The sequence below is a fragment of the Bos taurus genome, chromosome 2, assembly GCF_002263795.3.
Source record: "Bos taurus isolate L1 Dominette 01449 registration number 42190680 breed Hereford chromosome 2, ARS-UCD2.0, whole genome shotgun sequence".
Lineage (NCBI taxonomy): Eukaryota > Metazoa > Chordata > Mammalia > Artiodactyla > Bovidae > Bos > Bos taurus.
The window spans coordinates 22684565-22699214 of record NC_037329.1 but is presented as its reverse complement, the minus strand read 5'-3'; the positions used below and the strand labels follow the sequence as shown (position 1 = coordinate 22699214).

Here is a 14650-nt window from a genome sequence, read left to right as displayed (position 1 = left end):
TCAGTTATTTGGGTGAAAACTGCCTAACAACTGTAATCCCAGTTATGTAAAACCATACGTAGATGTTGCAAAGTGTCGGACATGACTTAGCAACTGAACAACATGATATGCAGATGTATACATATATGTAAGTACAATGATAACTTTGCAAGAATACATACTAAACAGTTAACCGAAGGTTACCTCTGTGACCATACTATATATATCGCTCTGCCACTTACTTTTTCACAAAGCAAAATGAATAAAAAATCTTTCTATGCTGCTCATATAGATTACTTTATTCTTTTTAATGGCTGAAGGTATTCTTTTCTATGGATGTTTTAGAATTCATTTCAGCATTTTCCTATATGGATGAATATTTAAATTGTTTCCAATTGTTTTTGCTGTTACAATGGAATCTTATTACAGCTGATATAGATTTCAATTCTTTGGACCACAGAAAATAATTTACCTTCTCATCTATAAGAATGAGTCTTTTATCATAGTTTCTGAGATACATACCATTCAACTGTGACTGTGTCCATCTTAAGCATTAACAATTTTTTTGTCTATAGTTTATATAATGATATCATTACTAACCAACATCTTTAAAAATTTATAAAGTTTATAAGTACTGTACAAAGACTCAACATTGCCAGTAACTCTTTGGGTATAAGGGCTGTACCAAGCAATCATTTAATGGAGGGGGGAATTTCTTTTCTTTCTAAAACTGAGGTATAACTTGGATATAGTACTCAAGTCTTGACTGTACAGCTGGATGAAAATTTATATATGTGCTGAGTGGCACGTAGGACCTAGTTCCCTGACCAGGGATGGAAACGTGCTCTCTGAAGTGAAAGTGCTGAATCTTCATCACTGGACCACCAGGGCAAGTCCCAAGTAGGATACTTTTCAAGTTGTTTTTTCTCCAAATTTCCACATTCTTCACTTCTTTAGGATGAATACTCCTTTATGATTCTCATGGTAATAATAATTTGAAGGAGAGAGGATAAGGTGAAGAAACAGAGGCACCACAAGGGTCTGTTGCATATTCTATTATCTCTACGCATCCCCAGTCGTTTATTTATTTTTAGAAAATGCTCATGGATATCCTAGGTGGATTAATGGGAAAATCGCGGACTGCTGAAACCTTTGGTGTTTATGTGATTCAGGCCAGCAGAATTTCCATTCTACCCCTCCGCCCCAAACTTGTTACTATTCATTAAGGCCAAACTGGGTCATTCAATGCAAATAATGCTCTACTGTACTGGTTTAAAAATTACAATTTTTTTTTGGACAAATAATGAGCTGTGTTATTTGGTTAAGGGATTTAACTTTCCTGTGTCTTTATAAAAAGAGTAATAATGAGAGAGCAATAGGCCGTGGGCAGATCGTCAGTGACCTCAACCGCCAGCTGGAGATGTCTGGATCTCCTTAGCCTTTCTTTTCCCCTTGCTGTCCAAAACCCCCTATGGTAGTTCAGTTTACATTGTGTTGAATGGGATTCTGTGGCTATTCTGAAAATGTAATAACCAATTTCTGTGTGAAAATTTCAACTTCCAAATATAGAATTTATAATCTTTGTGACAGTTTATTATTTTATGACTTGTAATTATGGTTAGCATTATTTAATCTTTCTGCTCCTCATTTACTTCTTATTTATAGGATAGGTAAGTTAAGCAAGATGTTCTGAAATAACATTTTCAGCCTCGGAATTCCATGATTTAGATGAGGTCCTGGCATGCTATTAGCAAAATATCCACGTTCATCACTCAATGCAACTATTTCCTCTTTCAGAATATTCTTTAGCAACAATAAAGAATTAATATTTCTTCTACAGGACAGGTATTTAAGAAATACACGCTCTATAGTCTTCTTGTGTGTGGTTCATAAGGCCTATTTAAGAGTGGTTACACTTTGGGGTGATGTTAAAGGTAAGGAGAAGGCAATGGCACCCTACTCCAATACTCATGCCTGGAGAATCCCATGGATGGAGGAGCCTGCTAGGCTGCAGTCCAGGGGGTCGCTGAGGGTCAGACACAACTGAGCGACTTCACTTTCACGCATTGGAGAAGGAAATGGCAACCCACTCCAGTGTTCTTGCCTGGAGAATCCCAGGGACGGGGGAGCCTGGTGGGCTGCCGTCTATGGGGTCGCACAGAGTCGGACACGACTGAGGCAACTTGGCAGCAGCAGTAAAGGTAACTATATGGTATTTACATTTATTGTGTGGTTATTATGTATCTGGAACTCTCTTTAGTCCTTTTACACTAGGCCAGTTAATCTATGATCTTCATTATACATGTGAAGAATGGAAGAGAGGAGGAGTAATTTACAGAAGGCAACGCTGAAGCAGTAACAGTGGTGCCTGATCCAGATTGGATTAGAAGCTCTTTCCACCCAATAAATCTGTGCTCATAACACAGAACAGAAGGTATAAATTTCAAAGAAGGTATAACGGAGACAAGACCAGGCAATGTCTATATGTGCCTAGGTAAAAAGCCAGCTGCTACAAAAGAAATATGGTAGCTCGAATACAGTAGCTTAAAGAACAGTAGTTTATTTCTCCTTCACGTACCAGTCCCAAGGGAAGCAGTCAGGGCCTGTGTGCTCTGCTCACCAGGGTCCTTCAGAGATGCAGGTTCCTGCCATACCTCTTCTCTGCTGTCCACTAAGGTGCTGTCTTTGTTTGCATGATTAACAGTGGGTTTTCTGGGAGGAAAGGAGCTCCTGAGGGGAGCGGTTTCCAAGGTCTTAAGGCATTCATTCACATTCCTCTGACAAGAACTTAGTCACATGACCTCCACCTAGCTGCAGAGTCTGCCTGATAGTCTGTCTGCAGCTGGGTGCCCAGCCATTCTCTATTTAAACTATAAAGAAAGAATGCCCTGTGGTAGACAACTAGCATACCCTCCTGTAAAGTCATTTTCTCACGATAAAATCCACACAGGATGGATGAGATAACCTGCAAATAACCTTCCTCAAACAAATAGTTTATACTTATGATCTAGAGAGTAAAGTTTTATAAAACAATACCAACAGGACTAGGAACATGTGATTGAAAATTAAATGAAGATTTGTTCTACTCCTTATACTCTTAAGGCAACCAAGATGGTTTATTTCACCAGAAAAAAATGGCAATTTGCATGCAGACCAGAAGGACCAAAGAAATTGAACATATCATATTTATCCCTCTTTTCCACCCTCCTGAGGCAAGAGACCGCACTGGATGGGCCCCATGGGCCCTCCCTGCAGGCCACAGACACAGGCCCCTGATGACAGGTTCTTCCTTCTTGGTTGCTTGCCAAAGCATGAAAGCAACTCTACTATCTGTGTAAGAAAGCAGATACAGAATGCTCCCCTGGAGTGGTATCAAAATAGGCTTTGAGCCAAGCCCAAAGTGAAGTTATGAAGGTGATATGATAAAAATGAAATGAAAATGCTATCGGGAACTTTTTTTTTGGTTTTACAGATTTATTTTCAAAGGGCAAAAACACTTAAGACAATTTAAATACAAGTCTAAACAGAATTACTCTCAAAGTCAGCAATGATGCAGAAATGTGTTCTCACTGCCAGACACTCGCCAGCATCTTCTGAGCCTTCTCTCAGTGAGGAAAAGGGGTCTGATATTTTATTCACATACATCTTTCTTATCTGCAATGTAATCTACAATTTCTTGTGGGCACATTAACTTCTCCGCATCTATATCAGGAATTTCAAACCCAAATTCATCCTCCATGGCCATGATAATCTCCACTTGGTCCAAACTGTCTAAGCCCAGGTCTTTCATAAAATGGGAATTTACTGAAAGCTTTTCTGGGTCAATCTTGTCATAGTTTCAAGACGTAAAGAACACGGTCCTTGATTCCCTCCAATGTCAAAGGTGGTGCGTCGCTATACTGGCGGCACAGCTGTGTAACTGTGCCTGGAACCTGCGCGAGCACCAAGGCCGGCAGCGGAGCCCCAGGCCTCGTCCGGGTCTCCGCGGCGAAGAGGGTAGTGCTGAGCGGCCGGGCCACGGCTAGCGTGGGGAGCCTGGGCAGTGGCGCGAAGGCCGTGGGAACACAGGTGCCCTGCGCACACAGGCACAAAGGACATGAGTCGCCATGGCTACGCCGACCCCGGATCTCGGGAACTTTTTAAAATCAAATTTCTCTTACCAAAAAATCTGATTAAGACGGATCTATAGATAAGTGAAAAAAAATTCACTTATAATCCTACAAATACATTAACTATCACCAATATTAAAAGGGGGAAAACATGAAGATACAGGTATATACCCAGTTATCTACATGCAAAAGTTCTTGGAATTCTCAACTTTTGTAGAAAATAAAAATTTGTACACACATACAGAATACTGTAGGACTTCTAACCAAATTAAACTTATCTCCAGCATTTAATTTCAGCCCTAATGAAGGCAGTTACCTCAAAACGAACTTGTCTCTTATTAAAACTTCTATTCTGCAATGTGCAATTACCACATTAGAAGTTAAGAGAAAGTAAAATTACACAATCTTTAAGCCTTTTAAATGAAATTCCAAACTTCTTTAAGACATCTATGCAATTTATTTTGGAGAGGACTCAAAAGCAAGAGATTGGATTTCTTCTTATATTGGTGAAATCCCAAACAATCCACAAATCTCTACATTTCTCCAATTCAGAAGTGTAACAGGAATTTTCACTGCAAACTTGGTCAACTGCACCTGTACCTGAGTTTCATTTATGTTTTACTTAATCCATAAAACAAAAAAAAATTTTGTTCACTTAATTTTATTATTTCCCTGCTGCAGTTCTGATTTTTATGTTAGCAAAAGAATATCAGTATCTGATTCTCATAAAGAACATACTCAACTAAAGAGCTTCTAAACTGTATTCATTACTCAATCAAATCCTCCTTAAGCACCCTTTCCTCTTTATAGCAAGTGAAAGAAGTGAAAGTGTTGGTCGCTCAGTTGTGTCTGACTCTTTGTGACCCCACCAGGGGTCCTCTGTCGCCCACCAGGCTCCTCTGTCCATGAATTCTCCAGGCAAGAATACTGGACTGGGTTGCCACTCCCTTCTCCGGGGGATCTTTCCGATGGAGGGATGGAACCCAGGTCTCCTGCATTGCAGGCAGATTCTTTACCATCTGAGCCACCAGGGAAGCCCTCTTTATAGCAAATTGCCCTTAAAATCACTTCTTGCTTTTTGTGCTACATTAAGTAACTTTCAATGTTAAGTTTATGTGTGTTTTTACCTTTAATGTAACAAAATAACACAGTAGAGGCAAGAGCTGGCCTAGTTGGGGGTCTGCACTTAACTGAAATGATCCTCTGATCACAGAGGAGCACAAAAGGGCCGTGGGTGGGGACAAGGGCAGCCTTGCAGGAGTGTTAACTGGGAGAGGAAGGGAGGGTTCAGGGAGGAACGCTACGACTGTCACCATAAGAGAAGAAGGCTAAGTGGCAAACGATCTCCAGATAACCACTTAACCATATTTTTCTTTCAGAATTTTCTGCTACAATTTTATAAAGTGCTTAACTTGCATATGCTAAAGTTTCAACTCATCTTAAAATATGTTAATAGCAAGTATTTTAAAAGTTTTATAATTTTCAAGATCTAATCTTTTTCGTAACTAATTTTTATACTCACTACTGAATCGAAACAAAATTATAACTCATCAGATATGAATGGGTTAGTTTTCACAACAATTTCATCACAATAATTTCAAAGGAATGATTAAAAATGAACATTCTCTCCAATACGGTCAGAACAACAACAACAACAAGAAATCCTTTGATTTTTGAGGTAGAATTTTCCCCCAGCACTGTTTTCTTTCTGGTCATAGTCACCTAGGATATATCTTTTGTGATATCATTGCTATCATCTTTCAATAAATGTCCATCTACAAATTAATTAACTTTCTGGAGACAAATCCCTGGTAGACTATTCTTCTGATTCCTATGAAAGACCCACTTCTAAGATACAATTGCAGCTGCCCCACACGCTAGTTACTGTGTCATACGCACGCCTTAAAATTCTGTAATCAGCAACCGCCAGGTGCCATATCGCATTCAGCACACCACAGTCAGTCAATACAGACATCCCCAAACACACCAAGGCTGGTTTTGTCAAATGTTTTATTGAGTGTAGACATCTGGAGTACTGTAAAACATGCATTATCTGTAGATTCAAAAAGGAGCAAGCCACATTGTCCTCACTGTCAAATGTGTCAGGCTTGGCATACATGATGGAGATTAATGAAGTATCATGAGAGTAATATGGTTCCTGAAAAGCTTCTACAATTTGGAGTAGGGTCTTAATCACGTGAAAAGCAAAGCTGTTCACATTTGGTGAACTTGCATCTCATTGGAGGTACACAGTATTTTAATTTTAAAACAAATAAAAATAATTGTTTGTAGAAGATTCCCATCACCCCAACTTTACCTGCCCTTTCAGTTTTCAGAAATTTTAATTAAAAAAAAAAGAAGTATATGCCTTTTGGAAGTTGTACATTTATCTGAGCAATAATTAAAATTTATTTCTTCTTCGGTTGCTGAGGTGTATTAAATTTGAAGAAGATAATATCTCCATCTTCAACAATATAATTTCTGCCTTGTTGTCTGTACTTTCCAGCAGCCTGTAAATAAGAAATACAAAGGAAATGTGTTAGTTTACAATGAAATATATAAGGTAAATGGTAGGAGCACATGCAAAAAGTATTCCACATCTTGGGTCAGATTAAAGAAAAAAAAAATACAGGAAGGCACACAAGTTCAAAACTAGACTTGGAGAGAAGCAAAATATTCCTGATTTGGGCAGCACTAGATTTTCCATACATACATAATCATAATGTATTCTCCACTAAACTGTTGGTACATAAATGTAATTATACCAATATCATTAAGTTTCATTACATGCTGTTTATGGTACATTTCTGATGTGTCTGCAAACATCCGGCAAGTCACTGTAACAAACAGATCAAACCAGGCAGGAAAAAAAGATTATATAGCTAGGTTAAAGCTGCAATATTTACTTAAAGAAATTCTTTGGTGATACTGATGATGCCAAAGACACAGCATGCTACAAGTATCAATTGGAATTACAGATTTTGAATTGCTTCTTTGTAGTTTTTAATTTGATCTTGACAATGGCCGTACACAATGGTGTATACTAAAATTCAACACACAGAAGTTTACTGACTAATGGCCGTAGTTACAAGCAGACTCTAACAGGTTGGAAATGCAAAGATAGGTATTTTTTTCCACTTGTAAATCAGTCGGCAAAGCAACTGATTCCACCTGCTGGCACGCAGATCAAGATGAGCAATCTTCTGGTGATTCTTGTACAAATAAGCAGCAGTTACACAGAGACTCAGGTTCCCTGTGGGGCACAGCACACACACTTCATCCTCAGCACGACAGGGTCTTCAATATCTACACATCCACACTGCACACTGCACACCACCAACCCTGTCCTGCGTGACCTGACGTCAACCACGCAACACTGAGGACCTGGGGGTCTTTTAGAAAAACAAAAAATTCTTCAAAGTATTTTCCTTCTGCTAGAACTTATCGAGAACACAAAACCTTTGACCAACAAGATTAGTACTTCCCTTTGAAGATATTGATAAGAATGTTCAAAGTCAAGTGCAATTATACTAATCAGAAACAAGACTAAGATCATACATCTGAGGTTAAAATCAACAAACCAGGTCACAGAGCCCTAGTAAGCATATTACAATTATCTAGACCACATATAAAAATCACCTACTAAGTGCTTTTAAAAATGAAGCTAATTTTTAAAAAGTCAACATACCCTAACATTTTAAAAGGCACACACACACACACACACACAATACTCTTATACGATTTTTTCCAAAGTTGTAATGTATGGAAGGCCGTGTGCTACTTGTCTTGAGAATCTAAAGTCCAATGTTATAAAACTATATAGACAATTTAAATCAAATACATAATTGGCATGACATATTAAGTGTAAGTTTATATACTTTGTTATGACTCAAGTTTACTACTAATTAAAGGTGACAGTGTTCCTTTAAATTCTCTAGAGACCATTTAATCCATTTCCACTGCTATCAGAAACACTGGTTGGAAAAAAAAATCAATACCCATTTGTGAATCTTGAGTATGTATTAAACAAGACACGTCTAACCAGTTCATTTGCACTTGAAAGCAGCCATCTGTAGAAGCCAGCTTTGCCTAAGCAGATATGATTGCTAATAATGTGATATCCCTGTAGACTACAAAGCCCACACAGAGCTATTCAGTATATAGTTCACAGCACTGGCATTAAATTAGTTATGCTGCACTGATGTTTGAAATACATATACATACATACACATATACACAATCTTGCTCTCAAACCTAAAACTTACGTGATAATATGCAAGTATTTGTTGAATAAAAGAAATTCATAAATGCTTTATTTAATTTGGAGTTCAAATTTTGAAATGTTAGTTTTGGAAATTAAAAAAGAAAAAAAAAAGCCTAAAATACTTAATGGTATTCTAAGCTGAAAAGCCAGAGGTCAACCTTTTCCAGTTTATTGCATAAAACCTCCTAGTTATTGTTAAGCATTTCTACAAGCAGGCAACATTTTTTTTTTACTGTATATTATAACATTTCTGTATTGTTAAAGGAAGTATTCACAATTTATATAACTTTCAAGTTTATAAATTACAACATAGACATCTATTAAGGGTTGGTAAAACAGGCTTATCCCATGAGAATATAAAAAAGAAGCATCTGATTTCTGAATTCTAGTAATAGAAAAGTATCCTTATTTTAACCTTTAGTCTATGAAAAATATATATGCCAGCATGACATAACATGTTGAAAAATAATCTGAGAGTTTTCAAGTCTAATTAGTATTCTTGACAAAGTTCAATCTTAATACACTGAACCTGCATATCTAACTATCGCCACAGATGACAACACTGAGAAGTTAATGACTTTGTTTAGTATAAACTGTAACTTCTTTCACGCCTTTAAAAAAAAACAAAATGGCTCTCATTCCACATTGAACCAACTACACCAAGATTTCCCCCTTCTCTTCCTGGGGTTTCAACAATTCTATTATAGTCCTGCTGTTCCATATGATCTCTCCAATGATACCAATGAGAATAAACTTGAAATAAACTTTTTTGGATTTCTTTAAAATTAGGAAATATACAAGACTGCTCTAAAAATTTTTTTTAAACATTTTCTATACTAGTCTTCAAATAACAAATTAAAGGTAAAGACGCCTGCTTATAATGCCAGTTTACCTCCCTGACCTGTCTGTTGATTAGAGTTGACACACCTACTGGATTTTGCTAAGTAAACCTAATAAAGTCAAACAAAATCAAGTCTCTAACAGAGTTTACATTAAAAGAAATCATTCATTACGTCTGCATAACACAGCTTCACTATTAGTGGATGCAAACTAAATTATACTTATTAGCTAAAATAAAGCACAATTTTGGACCTGCCCTCTAGTGTTGAGAAAGCAAATTAAGCTCTCAGAGATCTTTTTTAAAAAAAGTACAACCATGAAGTTCAGCAAAAACAGGTTTTATTTGACTAAATTTACATTGTTTTCCTTGAATTAACCCATATGTATACACATACTACTTTTATTTCAGATATTCAAGTATAATAAGTTCAAGTTTTCACTGGTCATCAGTGAACAAATTCTTTGAAATTATTGATAACTACTTAAAGCCAGCTTTAAAATTTCTTTTTCAGTTTTAGAAAAACACCACAAAATTAATAACAATTTATACATTTAAAAAGCTGCCTAAGAGTATGTAAATACCTATGGCTCAGTTGATAGTACATACAGTTGATAGTTAACGCTAACGCTGACACAGTTTAAAAGATCGTTATCATTCATCTGAATCATGAGTATCTTCATATCAGCAAAAATTATTAAGTATGAAACTAGAAAATAATTCCTTACCTTGACTGCATTTTCAGAACCTTCCTCTTTAAAATCTTCGTATTTCATTACTTCAGCCATAATGAATCCTTTTTCAAAATCTGTGTGAATCTTTCCTGCAGCTTGAGGAGCCTTCGTCCCTTTCTTTGAAAAGGAAGACCAGGGAAAACTAATTGCATTTATGATGACTGATTGAAAGCGTAAAGTTTCTTTTGTTTTATCTGCAGTTGGGTTCAACTTAAACTTAGTTTAATAACAGTTAAGATGTCTGATATACAAATTAGAACATTTTCAATACAGGGCACTATCTGAGCAGCAGATTTAGCACAGACAAATCAGTAGATGTTAAAGCAGCGTAGCTTTGTTTTTCCTAACAGTCATCCACAGATTTATCGATTTAGATGCAGTGGCCTGGTTTGGTGTAGGTTTCATTTCGATTTTCTATTCTTCACGGTGGGAAAAAAAAAAGGATTTTAAAAGTAGCTTTCAAGCTGAATTATCAAAGGTTTTAAAAAGATAAAAAGCCTTGAAAATTTCAGCTCATCTAAAGAACATATAAAAATCAATATATAAAGGGACATTTTTAAGATATTTCCAACAAATCATACAATCTATGTTCAGCAAATAATTTTTAAATCCTCATAAAATTTTGAACACTTTACATAATAAACCCTGCCTCTAACCACCATGAGAGAAAATTCAAGTTGATATAGGAAGAGAAATGTCTTATAATTACCCCATATGTTAAACTACAAGGACATACATTCCAGACACACACAACCATGGAAAGAAATTTGAGAAATAATGGTGACCTAAAGGCTGCTTAATAAAGCATGTTAAAGTGATAAGGAGTCTGACACTATAAAGCACAGTTTTTACAATAAAAGATGTATTGGGTTAATATGGCTACTCACTGATGCTTACCTGACTAAATACCCTAGCACATTAAATCATGGATACTTACAATCAGTCTTAAGATAAACCAGCTTTCACATTTTCAAGCCCAGAACATGTTATCTTTCCTTCTGCACATACTTAAGTTTGGAAGTTTTAAGGCTTTAAAATATACAGTAAAAATAAACCCTAGCAATTTGTTTACCAACCCAAATTGCTTTGACATAATTTGTATGTCGATATAAAAGGACCTTAGTTATAAGTCAATCAAATGTTTTTTTTTAACAAAGAAAAGAGGAGATCAAAGAAAAGTGAATCTCACATTCACACGACACCTTTAACATTATGCTGAACTGACTTCATGCTCCTATCCATCTTAAATCAAAATAAATGTAATAATAAATTAATGTAGCCAGTGAAAACAGGAATGAAAGCAGCCCTAAAATTCATCATGTACCATACACTAAGAAAGCATAATAAAAGAATGAATAAGACACTGAATATTTCTGAAAGTTCAGATGTTATTTTTAGATTCTGTAAGACGATTTTGGATTACATATGTTTCAAAATATTTTTCAACAGTAACTACCGTATTACAATGTATTTTCACTTAAAAGCCAGCCATTACAGTTCTGTTTCTATTGTCCTTTGGGAATAAATTAGTCATTCTTTCTGGTGGCAATCAGTTATATATCAATATTTAAAAAATACACATCACATTATTAAAGAAGACTGAATATAAAACACTAAAAATAAACACTATTTCTATAAATTCAAATTTTAAAAGGCATGAATTATTACACATTGAGTTTAGCTCTTTGAGCCCAACTGTGTATCTATGAAGAGCATAATGATGTCATATTGCTTTTATTGCTGAAAATGTAATCCGAGCAAAGCAAAGGAGGAAAGAACCACCCGCAACCCAAACAAACTTAGCGAATACAAAATGAAAAGCAACATCAATTTCACTGCAGACAAACCCAGTCACACAGATTAAGCAAGCACAATACTGGTGCGTCTTATCTCTGACCACAGGAGGAGGGTAGACAGATTCTACAGGATGAAGAAATTCAGACTATGTAATAGGCAGAATCAATTGTTACCTGCCTCAATCAATGCCGCTCCACTTTCACTGTTCAGCAGCTCACAAATAATTAAAGTTATCCTGGACAAAAACCTCATCTGTAATGACTAGCTAACCGCCACCATGACAAACTTCAAAGTCAGTGATATCAATCTGAATTCAATAGTGTGGAACTGGATATAGCTGATGAATAAGTATGAATCTTACCCTGATGGTCCATGCACGCACTTCATCTGGGCCTGCAGTGAAAAAGTATTCTAGTTGGAGTGCTGCAAACCCAGCCTTAATGATCTTTGGCAAAGCGCTGAAATAAAATGAAACAAATTCACTCAACATATAAGTAGATTGTGCCAGAGATCAGTATGAACCTAAAATATTCATTTCAAGCAGAAAATGTTAGAGAGATTAGTAAATGACCATTTTTCTTTTATAATACACTTGAAGAGGTCAGAAAGCATGTAACTATTCCTAAAAAATCTCTTCAAAAATTAGTTTTAATTATATTAGTCTAAATATATCATTTTGAATTGTTTACTATAGAAAAAGAAAAATTTGATCTACCCATTCTATGGTTATTTTCCTCCAATATCAGTTATTTCCCAGACGTGGGTCATGAAAGCAAAATTATTTGATTGAAATCCAATGTTTAAACAATATATTACTGTTACTCAGAAAAAAATTAAGGCAATTGATTCACTCTTTCCCCGCCCCCACTGAACATGACGAAAGAGTTTTGGCGATCATTCCTTCTCAAAAATATACATAACTAATACCTATGTTATAATTAAAACACTGTACAGAGATGACAGATGACAGTTAAAAACTTAATTTAAAATAAATCTTTTCACTCTGTCTCATGGTAAAGAAAGGAGAAGATTCCCTCTTTATAATGGTAATTACTCTGTCATTTATTATTCTATCAGCGCAAGCAATTAAATTACTGCAAGGAAATAGTTGATAATAAAGTGTAGGGAAAATGAATGCTAATTAACCTTTGTGTCATGTTCGCTTCCAGATACTTCTGTCTCTCCTCAGCACTCAATTCTTGCAACCTGAGTTCCAAGGCCCCACTAAAAGGAATGACCAAGGCACCTGGGTCATACTTGTCCACCCACTCTTTAATTTTTATCAACCTGTAGACAAAAAAGGGCACAACATTATCTTGTAGTGCATGCATGACTGTACCACATTCATTATTATCAAGTAGCGCATACATATTCATAAGAATTGCACGGTTTTATGATGCCATCTTTTTGTGTATAGCTTTCCAAGGTCAAGGCATTAACAGGCAGCAACTGCTTCAGGTACACGCCATAATATTTTACTGTAATCTAGTTTTATGTTAACATATTATCTATAGGAACTATCGTACAAATATTTTAAAACTTTTTGCAGTTACACTAAATTCATTCAGTATTAACACCTGTGACCTTGAGAATCTCAATGTTATGATTTACTATCTTCCTTTACAAAATAAATTTTTAAAAAGCAAAAAACACAAAGTTCTGGATTTACAGGAATCACACCTAAAAGTATCAGCTAATTTTGAGGAGCTTTGACAAATAATTAATTTGTTCCTCCCAGATATCTATATGCCTGGTTCAATTCCTTCTTGGACTCTCAAGACCTTACAGTTGTCACTGGTTTTGAGATTTTTGCTAATCTCCCCGCCCCCCCCAAAGTCCAAATATATAGGTTTACAAACCTGGTTGATTGTGTATACATTGTTCTCATGAATCTCACTTTTGTAGAATCATGAATAACAGAACTACAGAGGAAATAAATTCCTTTAATAGAAAAGGGTTTGGAAAGCCAAATCAGTTAGGAAATTGATATCAAGTATTACCTGAAAAGACATTATTGATTCTTTTCAGAATCATTTCAGATTCTAAAGCATTATTGAGTGATTTCTTTCCAAGCATGGAATTTTTTTTCTTTGTAATTTATTTTTTTATTGAAGGATAATTGCTTTACAGAATTTTGTAAGCATGGAGCAATTTAGCAAAGTGGCAGTTAGAGCATAAATGAAGTAAGTGAAGTGAGTATATTAACTAGGTTCTGATCCTACCACTATGCTAGCTTTTTACTCTTGGCAGGTTTCTAAACCTTTCTAAACTTCAGTTTCCTTATTCACAGAAATAGTAAGAGTACACATTATACTGTAGGTAAAGAACCTAGAAAAGTAAACCTTGGCATATCATAAACAAATATTAACAGCAATTACTATTAATATTTTTATTCTCAGATAATCACAGCAGACATGCCTATGATTCTGGGATAGAGCTTAGTATAGAAATGGGTATAGATTTCACAGTTCAAGGTATATCACTTATACTTGTCTCGCATATTTAGACCAAGGCTTTAATAACTATCATGATAGAAAATTGAGGCAGAAATCCTTAAAAAAAAAACAACGTAAAATATCACTACAGTGGATAAGAAACACAAGAACTAAACCCTAACACTCACCATCAAACAAAACGGCAGGGATCAGAGTTATCAGAAAATTAAGAACATGGACTACTGAGTAGAATGGGATAAAGGAATGAAAAACTCACACAATAGTTCATACATGTTTGCTATATGAGGCTAACCTATAATTTATTTATTTACTATTTATCAATGGGGAACTCCCTGGTGGTCCAGTGGTTAAGATTCCATGCTTTCATTGCAGGGGGCACAAGTTCAATCCCTGGTTGGGGAACTAAGATCCCACATGCTGCATGGTATGGCCAAAAAAAAAAAAAAACAAACTATCAGTGATTTTTTATCTTT

At 35.7% G+C, this 14650-nt stretch overlaps 1 protein-coding gene and 1 pseudogene across 2 annotated transcripts in view; both read right to left on the bottom strand.

Moving 5' to 3' along the window:
- Nucleotides 1–3432: 3432 nt before the first annotated feature.
- On the bottom strand, nt 3433–4087 carry LOC787497 (acyl carrier protein, mitochondrial-like; annotated as a pseudogene).
- A 1994-nt stretch (nt 4088–6081) lies between these two features.
- OLA1 (Obg like ATPase 1) overlaps nt 6082–14650 on the bottom strand; it is a 164910-nt gene continuing 156341 nt past the window's right edge. For both annotated transcript variants that reach the window (NM_001046045.1, XM_059892854.1), the window contains 4 exon segments: nt 6082–6598; nt 9919–10041; nt 12083–12179; nt 12868–13008. In NM_001046045.1, the coding sequence (NP_001039510.1) occupies nt 6497–6598; nt 9919–10041; nt 12083–12179; nt 12868–13008 (463 nt within the window). In that variant the 3' untranslated portion in view covers nt 6082–6496.